Consider the following 19,182-nt stretch of genomic DNA (forward strand, 5'->3'; position numbering starts at 1 on the left):
AATTACTTACAGGTCCAATAGAAATGCTGCCACTTTACATTGTAGGTGTTTGTGGATTTACACCAAGTAAAGTTCAAAAGATTCCCAGGGCTATTTGATTTAAAGACTGGCCATAAAATCTTCTGATGGAAATTGTGAAAGTTTTCCTAGGTGTAAACAGTTTTCTTCTTTATTGGGTCATGCTAATAAAGCTTTGTGGGAAGCAGGTGCAGATGATGATGTTTGATATTTGGTTTTGCTGTATTCAGTTGGAAATATTTCATTCACTGCTGTCAAGATCATGTTTTATGATACAGCAATTAATCTTACTGTAGGTTTATACCAACTTGATTTGTTCAGGTCACACAGTTTGCTTCCCATGGAAAGAAATGTGTCTGCTTTAGATTCCCCAGGTATAAAATAAAAAAAATAATTTTTTTACTACTGAGATGTGGAAAAAACAATCTCCAGTGTTTTTGTTATGCAGGGATTTTCAGAAACAATCACTGCTGTATAATATTTTTGAGAGACTTGATTTTTTTCAAATATCCTTCATATCATTTTAATGGGTCTGCAGAACAAAGCTGAGGCAAGTTATCAGCACAAGATAAAGCGAGAATATAAGTTCATTTCATCAGAGTCAATTTAAAGCCCACTACTGTGTGTGTTTTCAGATATCTTACTAGTTTCATTAAACGAAATACAAATTGGCGTCAAAATAGCCAAAAGTCTACATGTTTCTCACGCTGGCTCTTAAAACAGATGATCACAAAATGTTGGAAACAATCTATGGAATTTCAAGAATTGAAACAATGGTTGGAACGTCATCAGCTCACATATTTGAAATGTGTAGAAAGAACACAAACAATGAGCACAGTATCAATGGGATGACGAACATTGTCATCTTTAGAACAAGGTTAAAGCTTAGTCATGATTGTAAGTAGTTAACCACTGTCACTTTGGCAACAGGTTATTGTGGAATATAAATATGCCCATAAAAAATTATTTTTAAATATTCTAGCAATGGTTATTCAGTTATTTGCCTGCATTGTTCTGCAGTGCAAAAGCTACGATGTAGACTTTCAATCAGGTGTTGTGATTGTGCAGGTGGGGAAGCTACTGTGGTGAATTTCTAAGACATGCTCAAATATCTTCATGGTTTTTCACTTAACGCTCCAGATTGATCCAAAAAGAATGACTGTGAATATATTTCAGATGGATCGTCCTGTAAATGGCCACCAACCTGTCTACAGGAGATTCTTCTTTCTCATGAAACATTCCTCAGCCTTTTAGCTGGTTCTATAAAGAATCATCGTCTTGTTCTACCAAGTAGAGAGGTGAGAAGAGAGGTTTGTTCATAGAAAATACAATTAAATAAACACGCATAATATACCCATGTGAACAAAAAAGGAAAATTTCCCGGCAAAGTTTGGAAATGCCACATGATGTAAACAGTGAGAAGATGAAAAGTGTCTGTTTACTTTCCAAATGTTCCCCTGAAACAGGGAAACTCCATGTAAACCTTTAGTGGGAAGAAATTAGACTCATACCAAACAAACATCTATTGCAATTAATGTTGGCGCCATATTTTGGGAAGAATATTGTTCATACCACCTACTTGTTTCAGTGTAGTGAAAGAAAAACATTAAATGATACAAACGAAACATGATAGGTAGGGTACTGATAACTTATAACCTGGATAACTGCTGACATGATTGCTGAAGAACCAGAATGAAACCAGAAGCCTAAACTGAAGGCAAGACAGTGGAAAACCCCTTCTAGAATTTGAGTATTAAATAATGAAAGCCAAAACATAAAGGTAATTAATAAAAACAAAGAAAAAGAAAATCAACCAAAAATGATCTGAGGAATTGTTAACACTTAGATGCATAATAATTCATAGTTGTTTTTTTTTTTCTTTTATGCAGTGGTATATTTATGTAGCTTAAACCAGATGTAGTTGAGCCCAAAAATATTCATACCACCGGGAGATTCAGATTTAAAATTTGATTCATTCTAAGACATGAGACAAGCATCTCAAAATACAATAAAACAAATAGTAGTAGTATTATATTATTGAAGGTTATCAATTATGAACATTTATATATAGAAAAAATATACATGTTTCCAATTATTTTAACTATCTTCACTCCCAGGTGTTTGGGCTTTGGTTTTTATTTGAGATTGTTTTGTGATCACTTTGGGGTTGTTTATATTGATTTAAAGATCTTTCCAAATTCAGTTCATGGGAGAATTTTTTTTATTTACTGCTTTCTTCAAATTACAAATTATACATAGACTGAAGCTCCTTTACCTTTTAACAGGGATGATGCCAGAGCATTCTAAACTTTCAAAGGGTGTCTCCAGTTTGAGTAAACTGGAGACATGCATGTGGATTTATTTTAGGGTAACACCTTCAGCACACTTCCTCTGTGTGACATCACGGAAAATAAAAAAAATCAGTCAAGATAACAGGAAGAGACCTGCAGACTTCTAAAAGTCTGGTTCATCAGTTTCCAGATGGCTGAAGATGGCCTGAGCATCTGAAAGTATAAGCAGTCCAGCCCATCAGGTCCTCATCTCCCAGCGGTGAATCTGTTTTGCTTCAAGATGTGTAAATCCACTCCAGAACAAAAGTCAAATAACTTGTGAAGTTCCTGACTGAAGCTGGTAAGAGAGTTTGATTATCTATAGTTAAATGAGTCAGTTATTGGCATAGGCTGAAGCCATTAATTTGAAAGCAACATGAAATGCGTAATGCATTTTGTGCATCACAAAATTTGTGTGATACGCATTTCTCAGGAGAAAAAAAACACTAGTTTCTGGAGACATGTCTTGTGATTCTGATGAAGCAAGCATTTGAGAGTTTGGGCATCTTTACATTTGGAGGAAAAAGAGAAAAACACTTAACATTTAGATTGACGCAATCCCTGTGAGGGATGAGGGATTGCATCAAAATTGTAACTCGCCTAAAATGAGGAAAACGTGTTGTGTAACTTTTAGTATATACGTAAATAAACTGTATAAAGAAATTCAATTAATTTATATCTGCATTTATTTTTCTTTCAACTCTCTATCTTTTCTTAAAGCTCAAAAAGATGGAGATTAGTTTAACTGGAGTTTGTCTCGTCTGTATTGTCCTGTGATTGGCTGGCAATCTGTCCAAGCTGCATTCCTTCTCTCATCTGGACCAGACTCATTTCTGTCACCTAGTGGTGATAAAGAAGAGAAGAGGCGACTTTGACAAGCAGAATAAAATTATATATTGGTGTGGAGGCTGCAGCGCCTCCGACTGGAAGAACGTGAGGAGAGTGGTGCGGACAGCAGAGAGGATCATTGGGGCCCCCCTTCCCTCCATTCAGGACATTTCATCCCAGCGCTGCGTGTCCCGAGGCCGAAACATCGTCAGTGACCCCTCACACTCCCACCATGGACTGTTCTCCCTGCTGCCCTCTGGAAAGAGGTTCCGCAGCATCCGGTGCAGGTCCACCAGGTTCTGAAACAGCTTTTTCCCACTTGCCATCAGACTGCTGAACTCTTAACTGGACGGCACTCAAAAACTGGCCTCCATTTCATACCTTGCACATGTACATAGTTAAATAACTTCTATTTTACTGTCATTCCTGCACTTTATATTTTATATTCATATTTATATTCATATTTTATACTGTATTTTATTTTATTCTGGAGTAACCTCACAACATTGGAACCTCAAAACATTGTCCTGAGCCGTATGCAACGAAATTTCGTTCTGTATACACCCTGTGCATGCAAAATGACAATAAAGTCAGTCTAGTCTAAAATTAAATAAACTACAAAATACATAAATGTATCAAAAACTTGAACATTTCCAAAGTACAGTTTGGAAGTGCCATATGATGAAACCAATGAGAAGAAGAAGTGAAATTAAAAGGGTTTGTTTCAAAGCGCTTTCTAAAAGTTATTCAAGCAAAACAGGGGAATTAGATACATGCCAGTCATTTCTCTGCAGAATTCCTCAACCTTTACAGTAATTAGTGGGTGTACTGTCAGGTGGTCTGGGATTTTTATTAAATCACCTATTTCTTTTATTTTGAACAAAGAAATATATATTTTAAAAATGTGTGGAAAATGCATTTTGAAATTTGATTATCATGTAACTTTAAAACACTATAATACTGGAGTAACAGTATTGCTTCATCATTGTTTTATATACATATGTACATACATAGACAGACACACACACACGCCCCCCCAGGTCCCCCCCCCACAAACACACACATATATATAGATTTAGACACATTTATTGTTATATTGAGCCAAAACAAGTGCCTGCATTTATACCTCTTTGCATGAAAGTTTTCGGGTTTGAATCCAGACATGGTTGAATGAAATTAATCATATAAATTATTTCAAAGCATTTCAAACCAACTGTGTGTTACATTAGTTTTCTCTTGTTGTGAAATTACTTCTTATTAATATATTATACAAAGACTGTGTGACAACACAGTCTTTGTATAATATACTTAAATGGCAACCCATTTAAATATATTAGGCAGGGTAAAAATTTTTGAATTAACATCATGTATGTTATTTTTAAGCACATTCATATTTTTTTAGATTACATTTCATAAAATCATAGCTAATTTCTTAGCTTTCACTTATTAAGTGATAGTAAAATAAGTCAAATTCAAGGCAATTAAATACTACTTTGTGTCCTGCAATCATTCTTCTTCTTTGCTCCATAACAAAACTATTTTAATTTTTTCAATCTTGAAAAAAATATTGAGTTAGCCCATCTTCATGGTAAAATAAATATATCTGCAGGCCTGTTAACCTTTTATTCTTTTTAATCGGGTGAAGGTAAATTGATTAATTCATTCCAAACTTACATCTTCAACCTGCTGTTGTATAGATGTAGTAGTAGTAATAAAATATTAAACATGAGTTACTATATACGGTAAAAAAGGTAAAGCTAATTTTATTCATATAGCACATTTTCAGCAACAAGGCAATACAAAGTGCAAAGGGGTATATTAAGAAAAAAACAATAAAATAAATATGTCAGCTGCTTCATGTTCAGTGAACCAAAAAATTGTTATTTAAAAAAATAACCAATTTGTAAAGAAATTGCTTTTTCAGATCTTTTAAAAATTGAAAATTCATCAGAAAGATCAGACCATACAACTCCCATCTTCTAAGAGGATGTCACAGTTTACAAGGAATTCATATTTAAAAATTAAAGGCTGTATTTAAGAAAAATATGACTGCAGTTAATAATAATAATAAAAAAAAAACCTCTACATATGTATATGTTTTGTACCATCGTTATTCAAGTCTCTATCACTAATTATCAAGCTCTGCTATTCCGCGGTCATAAAGTTTTCCAAGGATGTCAGTATTTTTAGAGGCCAGTATAGTTGCATTTCTTTTCCAGTGTACCGCTCCAGTCAAACCACCAGATGTCACTTTTTCCCCTCTTCTTGGACAACTTTAAATGCAGTTTGAAAGGCTGATGAATAGGTCCCACTTGTTTCTGTCTCTCCCTTCTCTGCCACACAGCCAAAATAATAAAATGCTGACTTTTCAAAGTGCTGCTAGTGAGCTCGTCTCAGCATAGCAACCATAAAGCCTGACCCATGAGAGAGTGAAGCAAGAAAGGGAGGGGGGAGGAAAAACAGAGAGGGAACCTGCTTTAACTTCAGCTTCTGTCCTGCTGAGGGGCTTCAGCCCTGTGCTTCTGTGAAGGTAGGTGAGGCTGCTTCCCTCTGTCTCTGCTGCTTTTTCTTTATTATATGGGGCCCATAGAGTCATTAATTTCTATTTCAGTTTGAATGACTCAGGTTGATTCAGTTAGAATGGAGTGAAAATGAAGGAATTGTTGAATATGTTGTTCAGACGTTTTTCAGGGTTTCTGTTTTGCTGTTAAATGTATAATTAAAGCTAAAAACTGTTCAGTTTGTGTGCAGAGGATTTTCCTGCAGTGAAACCTGGGATAGTGGGTTACTGTTGAGGCAGCCTGCACTGTACGTGGAGAAGTTAAATCATCCAATTGTTTCCCAACACTGTGTTTTTAATTCGTCCTAGAGGATTTGGAGATTTGTCTCTGAAAGCCGCAGATTAAAGGAAAGAAAGCAAAGTTTGTTCTCTGCCTATTCATCAAATCCAGTGAAGCTCCATTAATGGCTGACATCTGTATTTCTCTCCCTGGAACAAATTGTCTTTTGGATTTTTTCCTCATATAAAACTTTTAAAAGTTGCTCTTCAAGGTACGGATGGTACTCTGACACAGTCTTAAGTAGCAACCCAAGCTGGGGAGGATTCACACGACTGAAAGTAGCTGACTTGTGTGGCTAAAATTAATCTGAGGGCTGATTTGGAATGTTGCACTCGGACGGTAAGGCGTGGAGAAGACGACCCTCGCATGGCGAGAGATCTTCACAAAGGTCTGCTTGCTGAAGGAACCTTGGCTTTGCTCTTTTAAAAAGCTGGACAGTAAATTTAACATCTAAATGGCAATCAAAACAGGAGTTTGGTTATTAAAACCTGAAAGGTTTATTGATAGAAAAGTAATCATTTCAGAGGATTTGTTTTTATATCCTCCACATCCAATTACTCACATGTATTTTTATCTTTCTCAAGAGGCAAATTTCTCCTACCGCTTCATTACCTAATGTATGTAATGTTTTTTTTTTTTATTTAAATGCAAAGTTTCTTGGAGTGCAAGTATTTAAAACTCTGCCATACATATTTATTAAATCACAACAAAATAAAAGCAGGGAAATCAGATGCTGTGACTAAAGTTGTGATTGTGCTTTTAGGAGTTCACCAGATGGTTGGAGGTTGAAACCCAGTACTGAAAGGAATCAACACACAGCCAAAGAGTCCTGATTCACTTGTGTGCATAAACAAGCTGCCTTCAGAAAATTCATGTCTGAAACTTTTTAAGAGCTCAGTTACACTTTACCTGACAAATTCACTCTTTGGCAGGAAGAGAGGTAATGAAATAGGAGAAGCAGAATCTTAAAATTACACCTAGATTTTTCCTAGGATGAAGCTATGAGGCTTCTTTTATTAAAAGTGGACAAAGATCTTCTGTCAATGAATTAGACAAGAAAACTAATTCATACTAAACAGCTTATAACAACAAAAAAACTGGAAACAGTCATAATCTGCATCTTAGTTGTTCAACACTAAGAGTAGATTTTTAATGTTTAAGTCTGAACAGTACCATGCCTTACAAAGGTTTTGAACTCAGACTCGTTACTTGAGTACTGTCACTGCAGGTAAATACTTGTATACATTTTTCTATATTTGAGCACGACAGGTAAATTTTCCCAGAAAAAGAAATTCTCACATTTTCCTAGAAACTTGGGTTAGAAATAAAAATCCAACTAAAAGACACTTGAGTGGATGATTCTTCTCTTTACTGCATTTCAGATTCATCTTGTGTATGGCTCTCCCTACTTCTGAAGAATATGATTTTTTTAATATATTTTAATTTTTTTACTTTTTCACAGGAGTCTGAATTTGCAGCTCTTATACACATTTCTTATTAATAAAAATTTAAAAAATCTATGGACCTGCCTTTTTAGTGCAGTTTTCTACTCCTAAATGTCAAATCTGTAATTATTAAATGTTGTACAGGTTCAGATTCAGCTGAGTTCCACCTCAAAGCAGCCACTTGCAGATGCATGAGTTTGACTTTTGACTGGAAAATGAACAGTCATCAGCCAACTGACAGAACAGGTGACAACCATCAGGCAGCTTGGATCACAGATTGTTTGGTTGCATCTAGAAACTCTACAGGGACTGCTGGGGACAGATGAACCTTTATCATTGCATCAATTGTTTCCACTGAGGTGGACTGATGCAATAAAACGAGGGCAACATTTAATGTCACTTTCTATTAAATTCTTTAGTTAAAGAAATTTTTAAAAAAGTTTATGCTGGTTTATTCAGTCTAATCCCTGCTAGTATGATAAAACTTTGAATGCAGATAGAAGATTAAGCCAGACTTACAGGTTACAAATTCAACTTCTGTCCATGACTGAATTAATTAAATACAATAAAAAATAAAACCAAAAACCGAAGTTACAAAGTTTGCAACTAAGTTTTCAAAGGAGCTGTGGGGGCAATCAAGGTCCTATTTTTTGTTTTCTTATCAATTTACATAAAACCATAAAACCAGTTCATTAAAATACATATCACTTTTTCTTTATTGGCAGTGATATGTATTAAGTTTCTCCGTACATGAACTGGTGATTCATAATAAGAAGACTACAATGTATTCGGGCATTAACTCAGCAGTCATATTTTCATATTTCATTTCATGATTGTGTTTCCTCTGAGAATAGGAGTAAATTGGTATTATTAAAAGTTTGTTCTCTGGTTTCTCTGTGTTCCATCGCATAAAGTTCAGAGGTCAACATTTGGGGAAAGACATAAACTGTTATAAATGCAGATTCCTGTTTTAGTTCATGATTTGCTGTTTCAAAGCTGAAACTTTTTTTTCAAGGCTGGAAATACACATGATTCTGTTTCTATCATGATGAAAATGTTGGAGACCATTAGGGTCAGATACAATCATAACAAAAAGGGACTTTGCTGGTTTGTGCATTTTAAAAACAAATCAAAACCACTTGTTCATGGTGAAAGTAAATCCCAATTGAGTTGTTCTCCACATTGCCTCCTGAGCTGCATCTCCTCCTCTCCTTCTTATCCTTTAAATCTCCTCTATCTTCTTCGACGTGAGGTGTGATCCAGAGTTTGTGTCCTTGGCTTTACGCATTAGAGCCACTCAGCGGTGATGCGAAGCCAGCAGAGTTTGCGAGCCGCACAGGAACAAACTACCAGGTTTTATCAGGTCGTCTGATTCCATCATGTTTATGTCTGTTGCTGGATGCTTGCTTGTTAAGGAGGCCTGAAACTAGCGTCCAGGAAAACATCACTGATTGGTTTTAGATCAAGGAATTCATGACATTGTGAATTTAACATTGCACATTATTCTTAAAAAAACCGTTATTATCAGTTTATAACTTCATAAACTGATAATCCAAAAAAGATTGTTTTTGGACGGTAGCTTATTATGTTTGGCTTGGCTGACGACTTAAAGACATTATTTCAATAAAAGAGATAAACCTGATGTGCTTAATGTACAACTCAATGTGTCCTCTAATAAAGTCTGTGACTTTGAGAAAGAGAGAGAGTAATGTTATAACAATGTTTCAGGATGACCGAGCCCTGAGACATGAGCAGAACATTTCATTTTCCTTGGTATCCATTGTTTGGTATGTCTGATCTTTTGCTGTAATCTGTCCTTGAACTTGATCTAGTGATACTACACAAACAACATAGTACTTCTTCCAGAGTATGAAAATTCTACATTCAAATTGATTTAGTTTTATCTGTTTAGTCATTAATTCTTACTGTAGTAACAGGCAATGGGGGGAAACACAGAGATCCCAATTGCCAAAGATACATGCTCCTTCCAGTGAGTTTAGGGTCGGCACTGGTGTCCCTTCAAAGTATGATGTATTCAGAAAACTTTGGAAAAGAGACATCCAGGAGGCATCAACACAAAGGAGCAGCAGCTTTGTCTTGAATTTCCCATGGATGGTGAAGTTCCTCACTTTACCTTTTTCATCTGACAGAGAAAATCCAATTCAGTATTATTTTTGGACTTGATCCATGTCTCATGACATGAACCAGAACAAAAGCATAGAGAAAGCATGAGAGGTAGATCATTGAAACATTCTGAAATTACATTTATTTGGTATTAAACTCCTTTTAATGATATTTTATGCAAATTATTCTCTCTTTTTAATAAACCTTATTCTGTAACGTGGAGCGAGAGGATTTCACTCCTTTGTCATAGTTGGGAAAATCTCTGGACCAAAAATAAAACCATTGGCTGCTCAAACTGATGTCTCATGATATGTTTGTCTTGTTTAAAATTCTTATGTAGGGTGAATCCTTTGCTCCTTGTTGGTGCGACAGTTGTCCGGCGTTAGTGTTAGCAGATATGTTTTGGGTGGGCCTGCTTCTGTATGAGTGTGTGTTTGTCAATGATAAATAAGGGATTGCTCTTTTCAGTCCTCTCTACATTCTGCTATTCTTAGTTGCTATGTGGTGAGCGAAGGGTTTAATGTTACAAGGACCTTGCTCTGTGTGTCTCATATGTTTCACTTACGCAGGACATCAGTCTGTGGTTAATCACCGTTTAGATGTTTTAAGGTGAAGCTTCTCTCAACTGTTTGGTTTGACGATTGGAGATGCATTTATTTTTTCTTTATTTAACATTTGTAAGCATTTGCTTAAAAGTTTAAGAAAATGTATTGAATTGTTTTCCTTTCTATCCTCAAATCCAGGGGTGTGCAGCGGTGTGTATGCGTGACTGTGAGTGTATGTGAGCCATGTCGGACCCAAGGAACATCGATGAGGATGCCATCCTCAAAGGCCTCAGTGCTGAAGAGCTGGAGCAGCTAGAGTGTGATCTGCAGGAGATGGACCCTGAGGTATGGAGTGACAGTAAAACCTGCCAAGCGCTCAGTTTTGATCTCTGACACCTGGGCCCCAGGGGATTAATGGTCTTATTCAAACCTGGTGTGGGTTTTTCGGGTCATCGGTAGATTCATAGTTCTACTGAATTTTGACGTTATCATTTAATTTTTCCTTCTGATGACTGCAACATGCAACCAAATCTACAAACCCGATTTAATATTCTCTGCATAATCTGTGCTAAATGCATTTAATCAGAATTGTATGCAAAAAATACTATGGCAAGCTCAATTCAAATTCAAATTAAAAAATTTAATGTTGTTGAAGCTCATTTAACTAAAGAGGTATTGTAAATGGTAAAAGATGTGGACAGGAAATGTCTCCTGTAGCAGTCTGTATTAAAATCTTTCTTTGCACCATCACAAAGATTGAAATAATATCTAGCATCAAGGCATTGTTTCACTTTTGGAGCACCTTGCTAGTGTGTTCATTCCGTTTGAACCATTTCACATTTTAACAAATGTTAATGTGTGCTCTGGGTTTTTATGTGATAGACAAAAAAGGTACCTGAAATAAAAATATCCCTGCTGTCACTATTTTTTTTATGATTGGGATGGTGTTTTCAGGGTTATGAACAGTGTTTACATCCATAAAGCTCTTTGCACCTAGGAATCTCATGAGATCCAAATTGTCAACCTGTCTGCTGCAGCACCTACATAACTTTTAGCAAACGGCATAAAAATTCTCCATTATGTTCCTTCTGCCTGCTGTGTTATTTAGTGTTCATGATTCTGATTATTCACTAATGTTCTTTAGCAAACCTCTGGGGGCTTCAAAGAACATATTCCTGTATCTTTGAGATGTTTCATTTGGACATTGTTTTGATCTTGTGTTCTCCCAGAATGCCATGCTCCCAGCTGGCATGCGGCAACGAGACCAGACCAAGAAGGGCCCGACGGGGCCGTTTGACCGTGAAGCCCTGCTGCAGCACCTGGAGAAGCAGGCTCTGGAGCACCCTGACAGGGAAGACCTGGTGCCCTTCACCGGGAAAAAGAAAGGTCAGAGAAAGTGGTTTCTCTGAACTCTTTGAAATTAAAATGCAATTTGTGTCATTTAGATCGGCATTTTGGACAACAAAACACTACTAAAGGAGTTCCTCAGCTCTATTTTGTGCATTTCAAAAGGTTTTTTCCTGTGTTGCGGTCTGTGATGCACCGCTGCTCCAAAGTTCAGTGCTCTTGGTTTCAGATCTGTGTGGGATTTTGCAGCTGACTGACTTTTGAGGCCACATTCATTAAGCAGCTGCAGTCCAGCATCTTTAGACCTAAAAGATCTGCAAGAGAGTGTGCTTCAGAGGAAGTTTATTAGATTTATTAAATAGGAACTAGGAATGCAACAAGTACTTTTGTATTGCCAGGTGCTGTTGTGTAGATTTATTCACATAAGAAAAATGAGAAAGTAGTGTTTCATAGCTCTTAAACACTTTTATCAGAACTATCATCTGTCAAAACAGAGAAAGAAATCTGCAGAACATCATTTAATATAATACGCATAAATATTAGATTGCTTTGAATATTGGAGTTATGCTGTTTGATTTCCTTTTTGTCTGTACTCCAGGAAAGACATTTGTGCCTAAGAAGCCAAAGGAGATTCCCTTGCATGAGCAGGTGATCCTGGAGCCAGAGCTGGAAGAAGCTTTGAAAAACGCCACAGATGCAGAGATGTGCGACATTGCAGGTTAGAAAACCTTCACAGTGCTGATTAAACACTTAAGATTAACTAAGTATGTTCCTTTGACTGAAAACTGTCTGTGCCTAAGATCATAAATGGTTTTATAGGATATCATTTAAGATGCTGTTTTGCAGCAAGAAATCTAAAAAAAAAGGCTTATTTTGCTCTGCCATATTCTGTCTTTCCCCATTCAGTTTCCCACCAACAGCTGCCATCTAACCCATAATAATGGCCCACAATGCATAGTGTGATCTCGTTGTTTTCACAACGGTCGCTGTGACCCACATAGTTCAATCCTGCAGGGCTGCTGTCTCTGCCACTGGCTTCAAATTGTTTCCCTCAACACTAAGATGGCAAAGTTGTCCCAAGTTAACAGACGCTGCCAGCAATGCAGCAAGCTCCAATTCCCCGAGCTCAGCAAACACTAAAATAAATAAGCCTGGCTGCAGGCCACTGAAGAAAGGGTGGAGAGGATGTAGGGATGCTGAGAGCAAAGATACTGTATCTGCCCCAAGCAGACATGTGTGAAGGCTCTGTGTTGGGTGATAAAGCCACAGTTCTCCATGTTTCCTGAAGGTCGGAATCCTTAAACTTCAGTTTAGGATCCAGAATGTGCCGTGCTTCGCTGCTTCAAAGTAATGGCTGCTAATTGGAGAAGTTGGGTCTGTCTGCGGTGGATGACACTGAATCATTAAGAGAGTCAACTTTATTGAGAGTGACAAAGCAGGCCGAACAAGCAGTCACACTCTCCTGACAGTCCGGTCAGACAAGCAGGCATCTGGAAAAGCAGAACGAGGGGGTGTGTTTGTCCAGCAGCCGCGTGTTTGACCCTGGACAGCATCCAGATCAGGATTAAATCTCAGTTAGCCCCTGTGAGGCTTTGTGTGGGCTGACATATTAAAAAAATGCATAAAATATCCAATCTGAGCTCAGATATCACCAGGCAGGTTAAACAGAAAAGTTGGATTTAAAATTTTGTCCTGATTTTGACAAACACATTTAATCTGAGTTTAAATATTTTAGTTCAATAGTCTACTTTGAGCCATAAAGCTCAAATCTGTCAGGGCCAAACCGGATGACGTCCAGGTGTTAATGGCCAGAAACACCTCTATCTCACTCCCAGAAATCCCTGTCCCCTTAACTAGCAGCTGTCCCCCCTGGCTTCTCTTTTCTCTCAAGGCCTTTCCCATGGTTCCCCTCTCCGGGTCAGGAGGCTGGTGGGTGGGGAGGTGGGTGCTGTCATAGCAGTTGGCTTCTACATCAGATGGGTGCTGGCAGTTTACAAGACCAAGCCAAAAAAAAAAAAAAAAACAGTCTGCCTCCTGCTGGTGACAAACTGTAATAGCAGCACAAAAACAGCAAAATTCGGCTAAAATACGTTTACTTTCACTTCACCTTTAAGTAAATGAAGGAAAATACTGTTTTGAATCCTTAAGTACTGGTCCATAAAACGTTTTATTTTGAAAAATACTTTTTTTTTCCTATTCTAGATGGATTTGTTGTATATGTTATTATATTTGCTGCAAACTTGCAAATTGTTGCCAAGTACCTGATTCAATTGATTTCAGCTTATTTATATGGTGCTTATTCACAATTAATATAAATGTCAAATATAAACACCAACTCATTATTGAAATTGTGGTACTACATCTTACATGTTTTTAAACTGCATATCAGCAAAAATATGGCACTTCTCACCTAATGATTACAGTTGTTTGGATGTTGTTAAGAGGATTTAATAGCTTCAGAAATTATTGTTACCAACTACAAAAGTAGGTCAAACTTCTTCAAAGAAGTTTGTGTTTATTTCACAAACACAAACTCACTGGGAAAACTGAGCCTTTGATTCCAAAGCAAAACATGTGAGAAAATGAGAAAATTATTATTATTTTTTTCGTATTTCTTTTTAAACTTAAAAAAAAATATAGTTTAAACTGAAAAATACTTAAAGATTAGTTTTAGAACCATGTTTCTGAGAACTGTTTTATATCTTTAGATTAGAAATATCTTTATTGTCCCACAGTGGAGAAATTTAACTACCAGCAGCAAGGTAAATGTAAATATATGCATGCATATCCAAATAAAAATATTTATTTTTGCCTAAATATAGGCAAAAATAAATGAAATTTTTGTTCATTTATGTTTAAATGAACAAAAATATAAAAACAGAAAAATAAGAGTAAAATAGTGTAAAATAAGGCCAAATTTACAAAATATATGTCTATATACTGTATTTCTTGCTAAGAAGTATACGCTAACTATAATAACATTCTCTTTGAAATATTCATTTTAAACATCAAAGTCAGATTGTTTTTATTTCTTTTTTTTCAATTATGTCTTTTGTGTATGAATGTGGCTTACAATTTTATTTTTTTGCTGTCATTTATCTTTTAACAAATGATTTAACAAATCCTGTCAAATGTGAATTTCCATCCATCCATCCTTGCAAAACTCTGATAGAACATCCAGGTTCCTTCTAAGCTCAGTAGAAATAAAACTATATTTTTGCTTTCGAAAAACATGCAAAGAAGCTTACATTTTATTATGACATGCACATAATCCAGAAGTCTTTAGGTTTTAAATCCAAAAGTAGAACAGAAGAAAATAAAAATCTGGTTTACCAACAAGCCAGTGTGTAAAAACTTATCTTCGGACACAGTAGCAGCACAGATTTAAAAAAGAAAATGGACTGTAAAGTAGGCTGTGGCATGTACTTTGATTTAAATATAAACATATTTATATCTCAGCAGTGACCATGTCACACTGTGTAGTGATAGTTTTCCTCTCATTGCAGCCATCCTTGGAATGTACACACTGATGAGCAACAAGCAGTACTACGATGCTCTGGGCACCACAGGCACAATCGCTAACACAGAGGGCATCAACAGTGAGTGATACTCATTCTAGAAAGGCAGATTAGTTGGATAGTGCTGTATAATCAAGATTCATTTCACTCTGCATCTCTTTAGCCTCACTTGTGTCTTCCTGTTGCATCCAGGTGTTGTGAAACCAGATCCATTCAAGAGCTTCCCTGAAGAACCTCCAAACCCCACCAATGTGGAGGAGACCCTCGAGAGAATCCTCAACAACGACAGCTCTCTGACTGAGGTCAACCTGAACAACATCAAGGTAGTTTCAGGGCTACTTTACAGCAAGAATAGCAAAAGTCTGCTACTCAATTCATTTTTTGGTTCATCCAAAAAAACTACTTTTTCAAGCTGTTTTTTGCCAAACATTTGTCATATCACCATGTGCCACAACACACAGTATATTAAATAGTTTAGGTCATTTGAAGCTGGCTCAAATAAAGACAAATGATTTAACCTTTTGACCTGAAGGACATTCCCATCCCAACACTAAAGGAGGTCTTTGACGCAATGAAGGAGAACTCCCATGTAGAGGTTTTAAGCATTGCTGCAACTCGTAGCAATGACCCTGTGGCTTATGTGAGTACATTGGTGTTTTCATTAACAGTAACAGCAAAAAAAAAAAAAGTTTAAGACTTTGTGTTATGACTTCATTTATTTTTTTACAAATCAGATATATTGTTTACTAGGATATGTATTTACGCAGTTTTGTGTAAATAAATAAAATAGAAATATTACCCTAAACTATTCAAAAATCAGCATCCTTTAAGTGTTTGTTGTAAGGTTTTTATCTGTCAAACAAAAGAGATAATGCAAACGTAGAGCATGTGATCATATTATGTGTGTTGTTTCCAGGCATGTGCTGAGATGCTACAGGAGAACACCAGCTTGCAGAGTCTTAACATTGAGTCCAATTTTATTACTTCCGATGGCATGATGGCCATCATTAAAGCCATGGCTAACAACGCCACACTGGTGGAGCTCAAGATTGACAACCAGGTAGGAAACAGATGTGACCATTTTTTCAAGCAATGCATTTAGTTAGGCTAATCAGTATCAGTAAAAAACAGCAAAAGAACAAGAGATGAATCCATTCCTGTTCTTTTATGCAGAGGCAGAAGCTGGGAGACACAGTCGAGATGGAGATTGCCTCCATGTTGGAAAACAACTCTAGCATTCTTAAGTTCGGCTATCATTTCAACCAGCAGGGTCCCCGCGCCAGAGCCGCCATGGCCATTACAAGAAACAATGACATGAGTGAGTACTGCCCAGTCTGCTTAGAACAACATGAATTGTTAATTAAGGTTTTGCTTTGGTAATCAAAAATAGATCAACACAGGCAAACAGGAACACTTGAAAGTGGCTTACATACACATCCTGAGCTTGCATGTCTGGAAAAAGAATTTTTGGCTTTTAACAATGTATTTGAACCATTATTTGAGATAATCATATAACAAACAATTTAAATTAATATATTTTTATTGGATTAAAGTTTATGCCCTTTAATCTATCCCAAAATCATTTATGATCCATTTGGGATCTTTGTCCTGTCAGAACATTAGCCATCTAGCTGCTAATTGAACTGAAGTTGGAAGTCATTTCTTATTCCATTCACCTTGTGCAATGAGCCAATAGCTCTGGTATTGAAACAGATTAAAGCACCATCTTGTTCAAAAGCTAAGTCTTTAGGCTTGAAAAGCTCCTCCAAACATCTCATTTGAACGTGAAACTGGTATTTCTGTCATTTGCAGTTTACAGTACCTTGAGGTTTGGTGTTTCCTGAATGTTTTAATTAATTTTCTCTCATCTGACATACCGGACAAATAAAGCTGTGGCAAAATCAACTAGCATTACAATTCCAAACACATCAAAAATGATTTTGCAATGAATAAAGCAGTCTGACTTTTAGGCTTCTGTCCCTGACCTTAAACCTAAAAGAAGTAAATGCTGAGTCTATACCAGAAAATCAAATTACTTAAAATGTAGCAATTCTGTTGATAGGAGTGATCAAATAATCAGCTAGAGTAAATCCAGAAGTTTTTGTTTGTTATGGAACTTGTAAAGGGACATTTACAAATGTTTGTACATATTTCAGCTTTTATATGTCCTTTTCGCTATGCAAATCTAAAAAAAAAAGAAGTAACAAAAACTCTCTAGCAATCATACTTCCCATATTGCTTGTTGTATATTCATTTCATTTCAATATAAGACAAAATCTATGATAGAAATAATGATTTTGATAAGAGTTTTTTATCAGAACTGCATTTGCCTTTTAGAAAAGAAAATCACTGTTTTTGGAGCAACCACAACAGAGTGAAAATGTGACTGTAAGATCTCTTTGCTTTACAGTTCGCCAACAGAGACTGAGATGAAGCAAACAGGAGAAACACGTAAGCCCTTCAGAGCCTGAAAAGACCTCTGATGTCAGCGATGCAACAGCTTTCTGTCAGGGGTGTGAAAGAGAAGAACAAATCATCCCAAATTAATCTGAACCATGTCCAACTTCCATGCTTAACCATTTCATTTCATTTACTGCTGAATTCATTATAAAATGATGTGATCAAATGTGCTGTGTCTTTTTTGTGATTTAATTTGTTCATCACCAACATCATCATCACAGAAAATTATTTGATTCACGGAAACTTTTTCACTTTTGTGGTGCTAAATCTTTTGTGGGGAGGGAACCTGTAAATATTTTCAATAAAAATATCTATTGGACTATTTTCTTCTACATCTCTGGCAAGTTTAATTTTGTTTCTTCTACATACAGTTGTACATATGGAAATTATGGTCAACTAATGGCCGATCTATTTATATAAGTCACAAAACGTTTCTTAGGATCACATTCTCTGTATATTTCAGCCAAAATTATATAACTTCAAAATATTACTGAATTTTAAGAACAAATGAATCACATCAAATTAATTATTTTAATTCTTTCCTGATCCAATGACTTTTCTCAAACACCAGAGCTATTTTTACACCCTGTGCCCTCCCTTTCTTGACCCTGATGCAAAACAGAAATTAGCCCGCTGAGCTTGAGTTACCTTGTTCCAAATATAAGAACCAACTTTAAGAGAGCTGCACTTTTGTGAACCCAGACGTCTACAAACAGAAGCAGCTGCTAACCTATGAGGATTTCAACTCCTATGATCCTCATGCCAAAATTTTTTTTATTTCCTTAAAACGCTCTTTTTTTCTTTGTACTATTGAGACTAGGCACCACATCTGGCTTGCTATGATTTTGACACAATATTGTTGAGTAGCATGATCCTCATGGAAAACTATAAAATTATTTCTGGAAATTATTAAAGTAAAAGTTTTACTGATCCTAATGTTCATTTTTGTGTTAATAAAAACGATCACTGGGGAAGAAAACGAATCAAACTAAGACATATTGACCCCAATGGAAAAAAAAAAAAAAAATGTAAATGCATCAAGCCAATCAAATTTAGCCCTAATAGTCATGCAAACAATATAATTAGGTATTAGAGAATTAACTTTTAGAAAATCATGTAAAGTGTGAAAGAGGAAATGTCTACTGCTTGGATCTCAAACTTTGATAACAGACATGATAACAGCTGGGTGAAATACAAGAATGGTTTTGTATACATTTCTGAGTATTTGCACAAAAATTACACTTACAATAAGATAACTAAGTAGATTTAAAGTTATTTAAGCAATTAAATCTGATCATTTTGCTCCTGAACTCTTAACAAGTTATCCATTGTTGATTCCTGTATGGATCCAGCAAGTTGACATTTTTTAAGCTAATTCACAATCATTTGACTTTATGCATGTGCTTGTTAAATGCCATTCTAGTAGAAGTAGTAGTATTACTATTCAATAACTTCCAGCAAGTGAAGTGGAAATAACTTTTGTGTATTTGGAAACCCACAGAGTTTAACAGAAGCAGAAACATGCTGCATGTTCTGTAGTTTTTAAACCATGAGAATGCTTGGAGGTTCAGTGACAGAATGGCTGTTATTGCTAAACAGAAATTACATCCTTAATGCATGGGTGGACTTGTAAAGTTAATGTGACCTGATACCTGTTAGGAAGAAGCCTAGAATGTATACCTGATATATTGCTGTAAACACCCAAAGTAAAAGTAGATGAGAGTAAT

At 36.1% G+C, this 19,182-nt stretch overlaps 1 protein-coding gene across 3 annotated transcripts; it reads left to right on the plus strand.

Moving 5' to 3' along the window:
- The first annotated feature begins 5,577 nt into the window (after window positions 1-5,577).
- tmod4 (tropomodulin 4 (muscle)) lies at window positions 5,578-17,787 on the plus strand. 3 transcript variants are annotated; one of them, XM_028012369.1, is made up of 10 exons: window positions 5,578-5,706; window positions 10,329-10,475; window positions 11,360-11,516; window positions 12,076-12,195; window positions 14,984-15,076; window positions 15,188-15,318; window positions 15,528-15,635; window positions 15,912-16,055; window positions 16,169-16,313; window positions 17,406-17,787. In XM_028012369.1, exons 2-10 carry the CDS (start codon window positions 10,374-10,376, stop codon window positions 17,426-17,428), a joined length of 1,023 nt encoding a protein of 340 aa, XP_027868170.1. In that variant the 5' UTR covers window positions 5,578-5,706; window positions 10,329-10,373; the 3' UTR covers window positions 17,429-17,787. The 3 variants fall into 3 exon arrangements, with proteins under 3 accessions (XP_027868170.1, XP_027868171.1, XP_027868172.1); XM_028012370.1 differs by lacking the exon at window positions 5,578-5,706 and adding an exon at window positions 8,714-8,824; XM_028012371.1 differs by lacking the exon at window positions 5,578-5,706 and adding an exon at window positions 10,094-10,194.
- Window positions 17,788-19,182: the final 1,395 nt, after the last annotated feature.

The sequence above is a fragment of the Xiphophorus couchianus genome, chromosome 3 (assembly GCF_001444195.1).
Source record: "Xiphophorus couchianus chromosome 3, X_couchianus-1.0, whole genome shotgun sequence".
NCBI classification, from domain to species: domain Eukaryota; kingdom Metazoa; phylum Chordata; class Actinopteri; order Cyprinodontiformes; family Poeciliidae; genus Xiphophorus; species Xiphophorus couchianus.